The sequence below is a fragment of the Cervus elaphus genome, chromosome 13 (genome assembly GCF_910594005.1).
Source record: "Cervus elaphus chromosome 13, mCerEla1.1, whole genome shotgun sequence".
NCBI lineage: Eukaryota > Metazoa > Chordata > Mammalia > Artiodactyla > Cervidae > Cervus > Cervus elaphus.
This window is the reverse complement of record NC_057827.1, coordinates 56,868,346-56,887,342: the sequence shown is the minus strand read 5'-3', so window position 1 is coordinate 56,887,342 and position 18,997 is coordinate 56,868,346. Positions and strand designations below refer to the sequence as shown.

General features: G+C 34.3%; 1 protein-coding gene across 2 annotated transcripts in view; it reads left to right on the top strand.

Moving 5' to 3' along the window:
- KLHL28 (kelch like family member 28) overlaps positions 1 to 13,884 on the top strand; it is a 39,125-nt gene extending 25,241 nt beyond the window's left edge. For both annotated transcript variants that reach the window (XM_043922106.1, XM_043922107.1), the window contains exons 2-5: positions 1,973 to 2,871; positions 5,345 to 5,788; positions 7,866 to 8,074; positions 9,230 to 13,884. In XM_043922106.1, coding sequence (XP_043778041.1) covers positions 1,973 to 2,871; positions 5,345 to 5,788; positions 7,866 to 8,074; positions 9,230 to 9,393 — 1,716 coding nt within the window. In that variant the 3' untranslated portion in view covers positions 9,394 to 13,884. The remainder of the gene's footprint in view (positions 1 to 1,972; positions 2,872 to 5,344; positions 5,789 to 7,865; positions 8,075 to 9,229) is intronic.
- The last annotated feature ends 5,113 nt before the right edge of the window (positions 13,885 to 18,997 follow it).

Here is an 18,997-nt window from a genome sequence, read left to right as displayed (position 1 = left end):
TCCTATTGCTTATTTTCTATGTCTACTCACCTTTCCTATTGTTCATTTTTTTCTTTTTAGTCTAGATAATTAACTAGTTTTTTTTCTATTAAATGAAGGCTTAAAAAAGAAGTTAAATAAGTTTAAGAGGTCAGTACTATAGTAAGTAAAAAGAACAGATCCAGATCTAAATATATGCCTTCTGGTTGCTGTTTTCTTAAAATATTCTTTTCTGGAATAAAGTACCTACTGGAAAACACTGTACCCTGATTGAGAATTATTCTCTTAGATGTATATAGGATTATTTGGAGAGGTCAGAAGTGGAGGTTGGTGATATCAGTTATAGTGTCATGTTAACAAAAATTTTTAGCATATGTAAAATTCAGATGAAACAAATGTGAAATGATGACATTCTTAGTGAAGATCAAAGTTTCAATATTTGAATATTTTCACTTTAAAATGCCCTAGGAATGAAGTGTTAGATTCTCCCCTGCCTACCAACATTCATATTATTTACTAATGTTCAGAATTTTGTAATTTATTTGATAACACTTTTAAAATAGGAACTGATCTTCTGCTTTTTAAAAAAATATTATTATCCCTGAAACTTGTGTATGAAGAGTGAATGAGATAGGAAAGAAACGGTTCTTATTGTGTAGATGCCTTATGTTCCTTTCATCTATTCTAAGCGGCTGCTATGAGCCATTCTGAAGTATTGGTGTCTTAATTTCTTATGGCTGCTATAACAAATTACCACAAACTCAGTTGCTTAAAATAACAGAACTTGATTCTCTTACAGTCGCAGAGGCCAAAAGTCTGAAATTAGTAACGCTGGCCTGAAATAAGGTGTTGGCAGGGCTGCGCGCCCTCTGGAGGTTCCAGGGGAGAATGCGTGCCTCACCTCTTCCAGCCTCTGGTGGCTGCCAGTGTTAATTGGTTTGTGACTGCATCTCTCCAATCTCTGCCTCTGTGATCAGATTACCTTCTTTTCTTCTGTCTGTGTCAGATCTCCTTTAGCCTTCTTATAAAGTACATGTGACTGTACGTGGATAATCCAGGATAATGTCACCCTCTCAAAATCCTCAAAATCCTCAATCATGTCTACACAGCCTTTTTTTTTTTTTTTGCCATGTAAGGTACCATTCAAAGCTTCCAGGGATTAGGTTGGGATGTCTTTTGCCAGAGCATACCCCAGAACAGCATACCCCGGTTCTTATTGTCTCTCACTTTTTCTTCATCTTTCCTGTCTCATCTTTTCTTTTCTCTTTATTTTTATTCTTTTTCATCTTCCAGAAGCACAGGGTCTCAGGTAGATGGAGTGGGTATGATCCGGACTTATCAGGAGTTGAGTAGGTATGGTCTAGATCAGTAAGTGAGCCTTATTGCCCTTATAGAATACCAGACTGTGTTCATATTAATTTTTTGTTGTCATCGAATCAGTTGACGGTAGTGGTATCTTTGTTAAATTCAGCATGCTTTTTCAAAATAATTATTGAATCTTTGGGTAAAGTATGTGAGTTAACATGAAATTGCATTTCAGTTAAAGTATCTGTTGATTATATTGGCAGACATTGATATCATTATTGAGAAAAATAGCCAAATAACTACAAGCATTGTTTGAAAATTAATTTTCCTTTAAGAAGTTTTTTTTTTACTTCACAATTGTGTTTTGTTTCAGGGATAGCTCAGACTTGAATCTAATGAAGGGAAACAAAAGAGTTGGCAGAGTTCTGATTCAAAAGTCCATGTCAAGAGACTTTTATGATTTTGGAGCCTCTGTTTCCTAATATGTATGATAAAGGAGTTGAATGATTGTTAACATCCTTTCTATTAATAACTCTAAAAACCTCTGTCTAGTATGTAGTATAAGGTATTTAAAAACCAACAAACATGCAAATAAACAACAAATCTCATTTATTTTGTGCTACTTGAAAAAGGAATCATTTGTAAGGTTAGTTTGAAATAGCTGTTTGTGCCTTTTGTTTTTCTGTAGATGGACCACACATCCCCGACCTACATGCTTGCTAACTTAACCCACTTACATTCTGAACAACTTCTACAAGGCTTGAATCTTCTTCGTCAACATCACGAACTCTGTGACATCATTCTTCGAGTAGGTGATGTTAAAATTCATGCTCACAAAGTGGTACTTGCCAGCATCAGCCCATATTTCAAAGCTATGTTCACTGGAAACCTCTCTGAAAAAGAGAACAGTGAAGTTGAGTTTCAGTGCATTGATGAGACTGCTCTCCAGGCCATTGTGGAATATGCCTATACAGGGACTGTTTTTATTTCGCAAGACACAGTTGAATCTCTCCTTCCAGCAGCAAACCTACTGCAGATAAAACTTGTCCTGAAAGAATGTTGCGCATTTCTTGAAAGCCAGCTTGATCCTGGTAATTGTATTGGAATTTCTCGTTTTGCAGAAACGTATGGTTGCCATGACCTTTATTTGGCAGCCACTAAATACATATGCCAGAATTTTGAGGCTGTTTGCCAGACTGAAGAGTTTTTTGAGCTCACTCATGCTGATTTGGATGAAATCGTTTCCAATGACTGTTTGAATGTAGCTACCGAAGAGACTGTTTTTTATGCACTTGAGTCTTGGATCAAGTATGATGTCCAAGAACGCCAGAAGTACTTAGCTCAGCTACTTAACAGTGTGCGATTACCATTGCTCAGTGTTAAGTTTCTCACTAGATTATATGAAGCAAATCATCTTATCCGTGACGATCGCACTTGTAAACATCTTTTGAATGAAGCTCTGAAGTACCACTTTATGCCCGAGCACAGACTGTCTCATCAGACAGTCTTGATGACACGACCTCGCTGTGCTCCCAAAGTACTTTGTGCAGTAGGAGGAAAATCTGGACTGTTTGCCTGTTTGGATAGGTAAATAGAAGGCTTTTAAAGGATGGATGTGACGTGGGTTTGATCCCTGGGTCGGGAAGTTCCCCTGGAGAAGGAAATGGCAACCCACTCCAGTATTCTTGCCTAGAAAATCACATGGACAGAGGAGCCTGGTGGGCTATGGTCCATAGCATCGCAAATAGTCGGACACGACTGAAGCGACTTAGCACAACACACACTAATAGATTTTATAATCTTAAAATTTGCTGGGTTTTTTATATTTTTTAAATACTTTGATTTTCCTGTTTATTTTCTTTGCTTCTTTTTGATTTCTTCTCTCCTTCTTAAAGCACTTACCCGTTTGTTTTAATCAGATTGTTGTCCATTCTCTATAACACTCTCAATTAACTCTCAAATAGTTTGATTTTCCTGTTTATTTTCTTTGCTTCTTTTTGATTTCTTCTCTTCTTCTTAAAGCACTTACCTGTTTGTTTTAATCAGATTGTTGTCCATTCTCTATAACACTCTCAATTAACCCCTCCTCCCTCCCAGCGCCCAAATTTTATCCATCCTACTTACTCGTGAACTTTTCTACCATTTTATGCCCTTTTTTTCCTTTGTGAAGTCATTTACATCTTTAAGTCAAACTAGGTCAGAGGGGATTCATTATTGCTAACTATATCAGACGATCCTAAAGAAGAGAGCTGAGAATCTGTGATGAGGGCAGACTGGGACAAGAGTGTGTCTGAATGAGTACAATTAATCAGAATCACCACTAAGGAAATAAAAAATAGGATGCTAATACAAGTCTTGGAATTTCCATGCAGTTTATTTTCTTCATGTAAATATTTTTTAACAGTAGTAAAAAGGTGCTTTCTTTTCTAATAACTTAAATAGGAGTTGTCAGACTTTTTCTGTGAAGAGCCAACCAAATAGTAAATATTTCAAACTTTGTGGCCATATGGTCTGTTGTAACTGCCTAAGTCTGTCATTGTAGTGCAAGAGTGGCCATAGACAATACATAAACAAATGAAATGGCTGGGTTCCAATAAAACTATATTTACAAAAGTAGCTGGTAGGTTGAATTAGACCCATAGTAATCACGATTTAGAGCTTTCCACTGGTAACTTTAGTCTGTTTTTTATTTTATATTAGATATAGTTGATTAACAGTGTTATACAGATAATTTTTGTACATTGAAAATATAGCTGGATGTTACCTTTGCTTTTCTCTTAACTGAGATTGCTTTATGAAAACGTTTATGTGTAATATATTTCTTTAATATTTAATATTCTAAAGTATTTCCAGACATTTAGTAGAATGGGTTTCCTCCAATAAGAGGAGACTGTTGTCTTTTTAATCAAAGTCAATTGGTGGGTCCTTCATCTTTTAAAAAGCCTCAGTTTACATTTTAATTGTGGTTTAAAACTGGTATTGTTGAGGTTGGGCTAACAATACCTTTAAAGTTCCTTTGTGCCCCTCCTTGGTACCATCTCCTTCTCTCCCCCAGAAGTAACCACTATTCTGAATTTTTAATGGATTATTCCTTTGCATTTTGTTGTAATTTTGCCACATATGTGCCCCAATATATAGTTGGGTTTTGTATATTTTTATATATAAATGCAATAATGCCATGTATATTCTTCAAGGATGTGTTTTCCCATTGAACAGAAAGTTTATAAAATTGAGATTGCATGATGAAGTAGTTCATTTAGTTTCATTGGTATATGATATTATAGTAGATGGACATAATATAACATTTTCTTTCTACAATAAATATGATAGCTATAAAAATTAGTTGAAATGTTCCACATATATAGAAAAGTTCACAAATCCCAAGCATACAGCTCAGTGAGTTATCACCAAGTAAACATTACAAACCATTTCAAGAAAAGAATATAAACAACACTCAGAAGCCACCCTTAAGGTCCCTCCCTGTCCTTTCTCAAGGTAACTGCTATCCTCATTTCTAATCTAGAGGATAGAATTTGATGGAAATGAAACTGTATTACAGAATCAATTTGGCTTGTTTCCCTGAACATTATATGTGTGAGATTCTTTGCTGTTGCATGTAGTTGTAGTTCGTTCGTTTTCATTGCTATGTACTATTTTCTTATAAGATATGCACAGTTTACTTATCCATTTTATAACTGATGAAAAATTTGGATTATTTCTGCTTTTGACTATTAAAAATAATACTACTGTGAACATCATTGTACATATATATATGTGTGCATTTCTCTTGCATGCGTATCTAGGAATGAAATTGCTTAGTCATAGGATGGACACATCACATTTACTCATTCTCCTTTTGATAGATGATTGTGTTGTGCTGCTATAAACATTTCTCTATTTGTGTCCTTTTGCAAAACTGTCTGTCTAGGCATTCCGTAGAATAGATACACAAGAATGCAATAGCTGTATCAGAGCATATGTGTATCTTCTGTTTTGCCAGATATTGTTTATGGGCCATTTTGATGTTTTAAATTTTAATGTTTGTCTGCTTGTTCTTTAGTGTGGAGATGTACTTTCCTCAGAATGACTCTTGGATTGGTTTGGCACCCCTAAACATTCCTCGCTATGAATTTGGAATATGCGTTTTAGACCAAAAAGTGTATGTTATAGGTGGTATTGAAACTAACGTGCGTCCTGGCATCACTATCAGAAAACATGAAAATTCAGTAGAATGCTGGAATCCTGATACAAATACCTGGACTTCTCTGGAGAGAATGAGTGAGAGTCGAAGTACCCTTGGAGTAGTGGTACTTGCAGGAGAACTGTATGCTTTAGGTGGTTATGATGGACAGTCTTACCTGCAGTCTGTAGAGAAGTATATTCCCAAAGTAAGAAAGTGGCAACCGGTGGCACCCATGACTACGACAAGAAGTTGTTTTGCCGCAGCGGTGTTGGATGGAATGATATATGCCATTGGAGGGTATGGTCCCGCCCACATGAACAGGTATTTAACTTAATCAAGTTGCACATGCTTGCGGATTTTTGAAAGTATCATTGACAGTGATTTCTGGATTTTAAAATGATTTGTGCATATAAATGAACTCTAATTTTAAAATAATGTTAATAGATAATTGGGAAACTTAGTCTGCTCCACGTACGGGTATGTCTGTAATTGATCTACATGGAGATTTAATACACACCTAAAAATCAATTCCCACTTATTAAATTTTACATTCATTCATTCAGTATAAATGGACTGGATTTTAAAATTCATGAGTCTGAAAATATGGTGAAGTTAGATCACTTTAGATTTGGGGACAGTGTGTGTATGTATAAGTATATGTGTGTGTGTGAATTATATGTTACTGCACTGCTTAATAGAATAAAAAAGTGAAAAATGTCATTTCTATACACTTTTAAGGTATTATAATGCATCATAAACTTTATTTTTTGCATCATAAACTTTAAACCTTATTTAAATATGCCTTTCTGGATTCTTATTCTATAATCATACGTGTATCATTATGTATCTGAGCTGTGCTAGAGTTTAAATGTGAAATTTCTGTGTTTTGTAGTATTCTTTTAATAAAGGAGAAATAGATATGAGAAAAAAAGTATAAAGTGACTGTTTATATGGAAAATTAATCATAATTCTGAATCTTTGTTGAAAGTTGAAGTTCTAAAAATACCATCTCTAATAGTATTTTTTTTTCCCACAAAATTTTTAATTCTGCTTAAAAATTCACCAGGAATCTAATAGTGTTTATCTGTAATAGTGGTACATATTTTACTTACTGTAAGCATTTTAATGAAAGAGTGTATGGTGGTTTGTTAACAGACTGAGAAAGCAGTTACACAGTAGTATTTCATCTATAAATTTTTATTTCTGTGCAGACTAAATTTTTCCTCCTTTTTTGTTGCTTCTTTAGTTGAAGGAAAAGTATTTGGAGCCCAGACATGCATTTGTGTTCTTTGAAAAGCTGCTAGCAGAAATTTGTAAGATAAAAGATTAAGTACTTTAATTTTGAGATAATGCTGTTGAAAAGTTTAAGTTCTTGTTACAAGTTTATCACTAGACTTCTTGTTTGGTGATTTTGCTCTTACTCTTTTTATCCTGGTGTACTTTCAGAAATAGTTATAGTGTAGTCTTTTAGTCTAGCCTACAGTCTAGTGCCTATTCTGAACTCCAGACTGACTCTCAAATGCTTCAGGCTTTCTTGAGAAGTTAGGCTAGAACCAGAACAGGCTCAGTCCACTTGCCTTTGTACCCCTTCAGGGCAGAGCATAGGCTTGGAGGCCTTCTGGGATTTTCCAGGGAAACTTCTTTGGAAATTCTGATTTGATTTGAATTTCCTAATCCAGTTTGGAAATGCCAAGAATTCTGTGGAATACACACTTGATCTCAATCCTGAATGACTTGATCTGAATCCTGCATGAATTCTCCTGAATGACTCAGATTATTATGATTAGCCAGTTTGTGTTTGGAAATCTGTAGTGTTTAGTCTGCAGTAAGTCACCATGAATTCATCTATAAGAAAAAATCCTCTTTCCTCCTCACCATCTTTCCTTCTCCTTAGTTGTGTGGAAGATCCTTAGTATCTTTAGGAAACATCTGTGTTCAGTATGTGATTTTCAAAGTCGTTTCACGTGCATACTCGTTGGACTTTATTCTTACATGAATCCTTGATGTTGTATTATCCCCATGTTTGCAGATGAGAGGAAATGACTTCTCTAAGATTACACAAATCCAAAGTAGTAGGGCTAGGGATTATTCAGCTCTGGGTATGCATTATTAGTACTTGAATCCAAATTTTCTGACTTCAAATGCTCTATATGCCCTTCATACACCTTACTCTTCATACAGTATAATGGAGTAGGATATGGTTATTATTGCACCAGTCTACAAGGTAAGCCTTAATCCTGCGATTTAATCAGCAAAATATAAATATTTGGAACAAACTGCTCTTGTTTTATGTATGTCCATTTGCACTTTTAAAACTCTGGTGGGTTTCAGTTGCTTTAGGAGGAAGAGTGACACAAAGAATATGTGAATTAATTCTTTCTTTTGTGAATGTTTGCAGTGTGGAGCGCTATGATCCAAGTAAAGACTCCTGGGAGATGGTTGCATCTATGGCAGATAAAAGGATTCACTTTGGTGTGGGTGTCATGCTAGGCTTTATTTTCGTGGTGGGTGGACATAATGGTGTTTCGCATTTGTCAAGCATTGAAAGATACGATCCTCATCAAAATCAGTGGACTGTGTGCAGACCAATGAAAGAACCCAGAACAGGTAATAATAATGTCCTAATATCTAAGTATATAGGACAATATGTTTTTATACTGATATTCTTAAAATAGTAGTTTCTTGGGATATAACAGTAAATGACTTGTCCAGAAAAAACCTTTTATGATAAACTTGACAGACAACTTGATTAGACAAAATTATATAGATTTCTTTACTGTGATTTTAATATGCCAATGCACATATTGTTATTTTTTTAAACTTGTAGAATACATTTTGAGAAATACTGATAACAGAAAGTATCTTATAGAAGCTCTTTTTGTCCATGTAGCAAATGTCATTGTTTTATGTGTTACACACACACACACACACACACACACACACACAATCTTTGGATTGTTCTGTTTTGTTTTTTTTTTTTTACACTGTACATCAGTGATCTGCCTGTTCACTTTCAAATGTTCTGTCTTCCTCAAGAGATACAGTTGCTCTGGAAAGGATTGGACTTCAGGTTTCATAAAGATAAACAAATAACTTCTTTGAGGAAAAGAAGAAATTATCCTTGAACCCAAACTCAAATCACATGATTTTAAGAGGAATATTTTACTGGTGGAAATGCTTTAAGAGTATCCCTTGCATTTATGATTAAAAAAACTCCTGAAAAATAAACATACAAAGGAAATGAAAAGAGAAAATGGGATGCACTGTTCTAGTCATCTACTGTAATTAGTTTCTGTGATACCATTGAGTGAGAAAGCCCAAAAACAATGAAAATATAAAATAATTGAGTAGCCTTGTTGTTTTAGAACTGTATATAAAGTAGAATTTATAAAGCATAAATTATATAGTTTAATATATGTTTGAAATGTCAATATATTTGAAAACAATGATTTTTTAAAAATACAAATTTAAATTGGGAAGAAAGCATGTGGAAAGATACATACTACCTTCTTAATATTTAACTATGGTGGAGAGGGAGAGTAGGATAGGGGAGGAGAGATGAAGGAATACTTGAGCTGTGTTATACACCAAGGGATTTTTTTTCCTGTAAGCACATATTGCTCTGTTGCTTGTAAAATGAATAATAGGTTGTTGGAATGTATTTTAAGAAAACATTTAAATACAAATTTACTTGCAGTGTGAAGTCGGCTTCGTGGTTAACGTATTTTTCCTCCTGTTTTTTTTTTTACCTGTCTTTCCTAGGAGTTGGTGCTGCAGTAGTTGATAACTACCTTTATGTAGTTGGTGGTCACTCAGGGTCTTCCTATCTGAACACCGTGCAGAAGTATGACCCTATCTCAGATACGTGGCTGGATTCAGCTGGCATGATATACTGTCGCTGCAATTTTGGACTCACTGCACTTTAACTAGTGTGGACTTGTGGAAATGGTGTAGTGATGAATTGAACCTTGTGCTGCATGAGAGGATGCCCAATGTTCTGAAGCCCCAAAGCTACACTGCTTTCTTTTTAACTTAAAATGGCATGAAGACTCAGAGTTTCGTTGGGTACTTTGAACTGACAAGTAGCTTTGATTGCTCTTGATTACATAGTGAATCAGTAATCCAAAAAAAAAAACCCACAAAAAAACAAAGATCTTGCCAACTGGATTGTGCACTTTTTCTTTCCCCTAATATTGGGATAGAATAGTTTTATGTTCATTAAGTGTACATGTGGAAAAAACCTTGCTGCTTTTTAAAAAATTTTAGCTTTCTTCCTTCTCCTTGTTGTGCACCATGATGAGAGATGCTTAGATGCTAGAGTATACTGAGTGACTAGACAGTGCTGATACTGTCTGTTGGATATAAATTCAGATGCTTCACATTTTAAACAAAGGGCTGCTTCCCCCGTCCCTTCCCACCCCACCACCCCCACGCCTCCAGGTACTTTGAAGGGTTGTAAGTTACATACCGTAGTGAATCACCTGGATTTTCTTCCTGCTAAATGGCTTTAGGGCTGGGGATATAATAAGTTTGCAAGATAAATGCATTTACTATCATGATTTGGAGTCCTGTTTTAAGCAATCAGATATTTACTGTGTATGTCTTTTTTATATGGGCAGGTTAATGCTGGATGAATTTAGTTACCCATCTATGCTATGCTAAGCATGGATAGAAAGAGTTAAACATATCAGTTTCAATTTTTTTTATAGCAGTACGGCAGGCTCCCCGGTGTTGATGTAAATATTTGACAAATGTTGCCACCCGTAGTGCACATTGAGTTTTTTCATGTAACCTTACAATAATTTTAGTTTTTTAAGACTTTTATTTGCTTTCTCAAAGTGTTCAGATATAAAAATGGTGCTAACTGTAGGATCTATTACAAGGCTGTGACAATGTTCTTTTGGATGTTAAATATGAAATATGCATGACATGTTTTTATAGTATTTTTCATTTTTACTAGCTTGGTTCATCTGTGCTTGTTAAAAATGTTGGTGATTATACTAATATTTACATCCAAAAATTAATCACGCAGCCTGTGTTATGCTTTTCATGGTTCCTGAGCAGTGATTTAAAGAAAGATATACTTTGTCTTTTTTTGTTGTGCTGGATGTTATATGCCCTTCTTAAAAACAGAAATATATGCATTAAATATAAAGCACTAGGCCGTTAAGCATTACCTTGTACATTTCTTAGGTAACTGAATAATTTAAAGTTATTGAGGAAAACTGGAACTCGATGTTTACTTGAGTAATGGTTCTAATTCAGTTCTCCTTTGACTAAAGAAATGATCTTTTAAAGTAAAATTGTTTGCTATAAACTAAGTGAAAGCTTATTTAAAAGAACTGGCTAACTCATTTTGTTTTGCATGTTTTGGTAAATGTCTGTTAATCTTGAATACGTTACTTTGCATTCGAGGGTCGGTACTTGTATTTTTGGTACTGTAGTAATTTTGTTTTCCTTTCCTAATTTTTTTCTTTCTTTTTTCTTTTTCTTTTTTGAGACTGCCCACTGTCTGTCTCATAATCTCTATAAACTAATATATATTTGTCTCAAAAAAAAATTCATACTATATTCTTAAGTGCCATATTGTTCTGAACTATTGTTAAGAAGCCATTTATAATTATAAAACATAGGTTCATTTTTAGCATATGTGTTATTTCTTGAAAACTACTTATAGCCAGGCAGTTTTCCGTTTTCCTTGCTCTTCCATAAACTGCCAGTTGTAGATTTAAATATATACTACGAAATTATGTGAACTCATCTTTAATCATATAGGTAGCTTCATGCTTTATAAATATTTGCACAGATTATAAAACCTTGCAAGTGAATTTTAGTCTCTTTCTAATTAAGAACTCAACAAGAGCTACTAATAAAATTGACAGGCTGAGTATTTTCTATGTTGCTTGTTTGAATAACTTAATGATATATAGCAATAACTTTTTAATTGATTTGAATAAATCTGTTGAAACAAGGTGCACTATTGTGACTGGCCTAGATTTTATTTAAAGGAAGCAGTTTAAAGCAATTTAAAATAGATTCCATCACATACGTAATTTTAAATCCCCAACTCAGTTTTCTTTCTGTTTATATCTGTCAAAAGAATTTTTTCTTGATAATACTAAAAATGTTAATCAGTTGTTAAATACATCTTATTGCATGTTTTTAATTCCCTCTCCCCAGAAGATAAGGGAATTTGAAAGACTAGAAATTTATTTTAATTGTAAACAGATCTATACTATACATCTTATTTTCACAATATTTTCCGCACATATCATTCCCACTGTCATGTTAGTATAAAATATATAATCATTTGGTAAATTAGACCAAGGCATAAATTGATCATTGTTTTGGAACAATCTAAATTTCATCTCAGTGAAGACTAAATGTGAAACATCTTGGGCAATAGTACGAGCCATATCCTAGAGAACCAATTGTGAAAACCTGGAAAAGGAAGAGAAAAAACCCTCAAATTTAGAAATATTTATGTTAGGCTTGGTAAACCAACTTTACTGAGCGTAACAACCAGAGGTATCATAATCTGATAACTGATAACCTTATAATAGAGCCTTCTTGTTTGCATTTGTGAGAAGTTTCATCATGAATACTTTACTGACAAATTGTGAATTTAAAGCCACATTTCTTATGTTAAAAAGGATCAAAATGTTTTAATATAAATTCCCAGGACTGAAGATTTTAGAAATAATTTTGTACACTCAAGGAAAGGAAAAGGCTATTTAAGACTGCCTAAACTATTTTGGAAAAAAGTACAGTGGGAAATAGAAATTAATCTAATCAGCTAGAAGACAGTTGCCCTCTGTAATTATGATAAGACTTAATCTGTTAGGAATTTTTTAGCCGTTTAATATTTGTTGACTATAGTAGTAGAACTCAAGTGATTAATGTAGTCCAAAGGATAGTTTAGTTACACAGTTTCCACATGTTATTGCTAATACTGTTTTAAACATGAATGAATATTACATTATAGGATGTACTATCAAGAGAATGGCATTAGGTTTTGAAAAATTATTTTGGTAACTTGACGAATATGGAGGGTTTACTATACATACAAGATACTGTACTAGATGCTGTGAGAGCTAGGAATATAAAGCAAATATAGTCTTCATTCAAAGAGTAAAATATAGTGAGGGAGACTTATACCCAAATAACTGTTACGGTAGTGTGAATCTAATTCCTTATTTCCAACATCATGAGAAGTGATCAGAGATCCAATTTATGTATAAACATGTGTTTCTTCTAGTGTCCAATTAGGTTTTATTGACATGACATAAAATAGAATTATTTAAAAAACTAATATTTATATAACTCCAGCTTTCCTAAAATTGGATAATATATTTTCTAGTGGAAATACAGAATTATAGAAAATTTTAAAAATATTTATTATGCTTTCAAGGCTCTGGCTGACTTTGAAGGAAAAAATATGTAAATATAATGCTGTTTGTTTTCAGTTTTGGTGTTGGATTTCTGGTATTGTCACCTAAGTGCTCATTTTCAGGAAAATCAGATTCTACAATAAATATACTGCTTCAAGTTCAATAAACTTGTGATAACCTCTATAACCTCTGTAGTTTGAAAGTTAAGAACTTACAAAGATGTCACATGTCAAGTTAACATCCAGTTCTACTTCTTAACCTTTTTTTCCTTTGTAAAACAGCACTTTAGTTAGACATTTAATTAGATAGTTATTTTGTGACTGCATATATATTAGATTTCACTTACAGTATGTTGATTCAGTGTTGATATACATTTGAAAAGAGTGAGGAATACAGAAAGTTTTGAATACTGTAGGTTTACAAGTTTTCTTACTGGTGTGAATATGGAGTCAAAAATCCAGTTTACATCTCTGCAGAGAGAAAAATTGTTATCCATATGTCTTTTTATCGTATACATATTTAACTAGAGATAATTTATTGTTAATTTTGTCAAATTATCATGTGTAAGTCCCGTTTATTTTAAAATACTAAGCAAAAAGTTCCAAGTTTGCCTTAAAAACAAGTGAAATTAAAGAACTGGATGATAATGCCTATATTTTTGCCTTATGAATTGTGCTGTATCATAAACCAGAGATGGTTTCGATTTTAACAGGATTATGAAATTTTGTAGATGTAGAGTACTAATATTTGTACTCTCTTGCAAAGAATGTGATCTAGTTGTGGATTATGTTAGTGTTTAAATGTTTTTGTATATGTATTTTACCTCTGAATATGTATCTTTTTAGCATCAGGGTTTTATTTTATTTTTGTTTACATAGTAAAGTGGCATTTAACTTGTTGAAGGTTGTATTCTTTTGTCTTTTATTTTTAAAGTTCTTTGTGTGTACTATTGTGGTTATGCTCTGTATTGACTATGGTTAAATTTCATTTAATGTGAAATATTTAAAATAAATATGAAAAACAAGACTGTGTGTGTGTGTCCATTGTTGTGAATTAACCCAAGCTAACTTTGTCATGCTCAACTCTTAGGTTCTTTTCAGTAGATAGTGGCCACAAAAATTGGAGTTGAATGTGGGATAGCTACTCCTGTACATCCTTCTTAGCAGGTTATAATGAAAACGTGTCTTAAACTAAATTCTACTGCATATTTAGACTCTTTAGATTAACAAAGCAGGATTAACAAATGAATTCTAATAACCTTTGCATACAAGGTCTGGAAATATCTTTAGACATTCCACATATCTTAAAACTTTAATTTCCCCAGTAAATATCCCTGACATTTAATATACTAATTAGCAAAACATTGGATACAGATCAAATTATGGGTAAGAGGTATATTTGTATCTGCCTTGAGCATGGGTTTCCTGGTTAGAAGGCCAGCTAACCATCCCTCAACTGCATTCTTAATGAGGGCAACTCCTAGAGTTGAAGTAGAAACAGATACATACTGAAGTATTTAAAGTATTATAGATGATACATGTAAATACTCATTTTGGGAAGACATTAAAATACTGGATTTAAGATTTCTAGACGGGATGGTTTTGAAATTCTGCTTTTTAATTCTAGTGAAACTGAAAGGACTGTAGCCCACCAGGCTCCTCCATCCATGGAATTTTCCAGGCAAGAGTACTGAAGTGGGTTGCCATGTCCTTCTCCAGGGAATCTTCTTGACCGAGGGATTGAACCCCGGTCTCCTGCATTGTAGGCAGGTGCTTTTACCGTCTGAGCCACCAGGGAAGCCCAAAATTCTAAGACATTCACAAATAGCTTTAATGTTACCCAGAAAATCTGTCAGCAGTTATTAGAGCTTAGTATGTTAAGACATAATGGAAGGTGTAAAGGGGTAATAAGCCATATCCTGCAATCTGCTTAAGGAATGAAAAAGACATCTCATTGGTTTTTTTGGTTTTTGTTGTTTCAGGAAGGGAGAATAGAATGCCATTCTGGCAGAGCCCTAGCGGTGCCGCTTATGTTCTTTCTAAAATTACTAGATGCTTCTCTTGTTTGGGGCCAGTGCGGTAATGGGAGTGAAAGTTTCAACTCAGTTTGGATGAGTGGATTGTAGGAGTCAGCAGTAGACTCATCATGGGATACAAAAAACTGTTTCAAGAGTCCAAACTATTAAGGCCAGGAGTAAAATTGAGTTCTGTGTTAAGATAGGCTTAAACAGTTCAGATGGTTTTGGTATGTCTTCTTCCCCCCTCTTTTTAATAGAAATGGAATCTTCCTCTACCATCACCCAGCTTCAACAATTAAGCACATTTTGTTAATCCTACTTTTCCTCATTTTTTCACCCTACTTTTTTTTTTTTTTTTTGCTGAAATACTTTAAAGAGAATCCCAAACAAGCAATATTATATAACTGGTAAATAATTGAGGCTGCATCTCAAAGTGATAAACACACTTAAAAATTTCATTCTATGAACTCCACTGATATAATCACACTTTAAACATTTAATATTTTTATAATATTTAGTATTTGTTGTTTAGTTGCTAAGTCATGTCTGACTGTTTTTGTGACCTCATGGACTGTAACTCACCAGGCTTCTCTGTCCGTGAGATTTCCCAGGCAAAAATACTGGAGTGGGTTGCCATTTCCTTCTCCAGGAGATCTTCCAGACCCAGGGACTGAATCTGCTTCTCTCCAATAGCAGGCAGATTCACTAAGCCACCTGGAAAGCCCAATATTTAGTATGGTCTGTATTAAAATTTACCTTACTGTCTCAGAATTTTTTTTGCTGTTACTTGGTTGAGTCAGGATCTAAATAAGGTTTATACATTGCGTTTGACAGTTAACACCCCTAAGTTATTTTTAATCTGTGCCTACCAGTCACTGCCCTCCTCCCCCTTTTCATGTCATTTACTTGTTAATAAATGAGATTGTTCGCCTGGTAGATTGTCCCATGTTCTAGATTTGACTGATTGCTTTTTGTGTGTTTTGATTAACATGTCCTATTCTGCGAATGTTCTATATATTAACTAATGGCTATGGACTCTAGATTTAGATTTTTTTTTTTTTTGGCAAGCATAGTCGATGCTGCATGTACTTCCTATTGTATCTGAGGCATGTTATGTTTGGTCACAGCACTTTAAGAGATGCTAACATTGATCACAGTTTGGGTTCAGTTGTCAACCTGTTGGCCTTCATTATCAAGTTCCCCATCAAACTCTCAGTTGATGGTTTTAGCAGCTGTTAGTACTACTGGATCCATCATCATATTGGGTGGTAAAATGGTTATTTTCTGTCTCTGCCATTCCTTTTGCATTTATTAGCTGGAATTCTATAAAAGAAGGCTCTTCCTCATCATTTAGTTGAGTACCTTGAGATAAGGTCTGTACAGGAAAAGCTGGGGAAAATATGTGATTCATTCCTTTCTCAATATTTAAAATAATGAATTGGTGCTCTACAAAGCTCCAAAGGTGATCAAGTATAAAACTCATGATATATTTTTATATGTTTGTGTTTCAATCAACGCATATTAAGCCTGTGAATACCTCCATGAAGTTCCATTGAATGCCTGCTTGCTTTTAAAAAATTATTTTCACATAATTTAGAATAATTACAAAGAAGTTGTAAGGACAATACAGAAATTACTATATAACTTTTTCAAGATACACCGGTTTTTGGCATTTTGCCACTTGTTTTATTGTCCTTTCATTTTTTTCAAGCCATTTGTAATGTTGCATACAGTATATCTTTTTATACCTTAATACTTAAACACATATATCCCAAGAATAAGGCTACTCATTCTCTTATGTAACTATAGTTCAGGTGTTAAAATTGTGTTTTGGCTTTTCATTTACATTTTCATCCTCAGATCTAGAATCAGCCTTTCCTCAAAGGGACCCTGTCACCTTTTGCTGGGAAATGGTATGTAGAGATCCCAATGTTTTGCTAGTGGTAATTTCTGTCACTGAGTTGTCATTGCTTGTAGGTTATTCAATAAGCAGAATCAGGAAATGCCTCCTTTAAAATTTTATTTTACTTAAATTTTTGGATTTTAATGACTTTTTCTTAGCCTGAAAATCTTGGTTTCTATCAACATTAACATAATTTAATTATTTTATTTTACAACATACTTACAGTGGTTTCAAAATAACAATACTGATATAAACAAAAAAACCAATAAGTACCGTTGAGTCCTTTGTGATTTTTTTTTGTCCTTAGAATGTATTTCACAAGTATCAACAATAAAAATACTGGTTTTAGAGTGAAATGAAGAAATATTCGGTTAAAACATCATTGATGTTCAGTGAGGTTATTTTAATGGAAGATTTAATTTTTAGGAATATACTTTTAAATTTCATTTTTAAATTATATGGAATATTTACTTGACTGCAAGGTCAAGTAAAAATGAAAAGATACATTCACATAAGTTTTGTGTGTATTTCCTTTTCTTTCACTCTGTTCATTTTTATTTTATTTTTTGGCCGTGCCAAGAGGCATGTGGGATCTTAGTTCCTTGCTGCTGCTGCTAAGTGGCTTCAGTCATGTCTGACTTTCTGCGACCCCATAGACAGCAGCCCACCAGGCTCCCCCGCCCCTGGGATTCTCCAGGCAAGAACACTGGAGTGGATTGCTATTTCCTCCTCCAATGCATGAAAGTGAAAGGTGAAAGTGAAGTCGCTCAGTTGTGTCCGACTCTTAGCTACCCCATGGACTGCAGACTACCAGGCTCCTCTGTCCATGGGATTTTCCAGGCAAAAGTACTGGAGTGGGGTGCCATTGCCTTCTCCACTTAGTTCCCTGACCAGGGATCAAACTTGTGACCCCTGCAGTGGAAGCTTGGAGTCTTAAGCACTGGACCACAAGAGAAGTCCCTCACTCTGTTCATAGGTAATCACTTTTATCAGGTGCTGGTTCCTTTATTTCATTTTGAGAAAATCCTTCCCCATTTCCTTAGCAAAAAAAGCATACTGTAAAAACACCATTTTTCAACTTAAAATATTCTGGAGATTAGTTCATATCAATATATGAAGATGATTCCTAATCTTTTTCACAATTGCATAGCACCTTACTGTTTTTAAGAATTTTAACTAGCCTCATGCTGATGGGCATTTGGGTTATTTTTGGACTTTTACAAATAATGCCACATTGAATAGCTTTGTGCATTTGTCATTTTGTATTTTGAACACAGATTTTCACATGTGGAATTACTGGACTAAGGTGTAGATGATGTGAAATTTTGCTAGCTCTTGCCTGTTTCAGTTTAGGCTTTCATAGATAAAATGCCATGGACTGAACAGAAATTTGTTTCTCAAAGTTCTAGAGGATGGAAGTCCAAAACCAGGGTGTGAGCATGGTTGGGTTCTGGTGAGAACCTCTTCAGTGTTGCCGCCTGCCAACTTCTCATATCCTCGCATGAAAGAGAGCAGAGATGGGTAGTAAGCTCCCTCATGACTTTTATAAGGACACTAATCCCATTCATGAGGGCTCCATCTTCATGATCTGATCTAGCCATGATCACCTCCCAAAGGCCTCACCTAATACCAGTACGGGGGTGGGTAGGGTTTCAGGATTTAAATGTTGAAGAGACACAAACTTTCAGTTCATAACATTGCCCAATTCTCCTAAGGGGTTGTACCACTTTGCATTCCCATCAGTAACAGACAAGAGTATCTTACAGGCTGTTTTTATTAGTTCATCTGCTTAGGGTCTTATTAAAAGGTAACATGGCCTCAGGTTTCTTTTGACTCAAATTATGTCTAACACTATAAGACATGAAAACTTATTTTTAATGCACATGAAAAACACCTTAAATCCCTTATTGAGTAAGGCAAGACTGAAATAAGGATGTGCCAATCACTTGTCCTAATGAGGAAGTATTGGAAAGGATATTCTTGTGTGTGCCCTGAAGACGCACACAATTTTAATAGAGTAGGTGTTCGCCAATAAATAGAGAACTGTGTCTCAAAAGTTTTATAGTCAGATGGCAGATAAATTATTTTGGACAGTATCTGTGGATAAACTATTTTGAGCAGAAACAAGATGTGATATTTCATTATTATTTAGTGTCTAGGAAAATTTAAGCTTTTCATTTTCCTCCAACATTTTAACTTTTGCTTTGTTTTTGCATTTC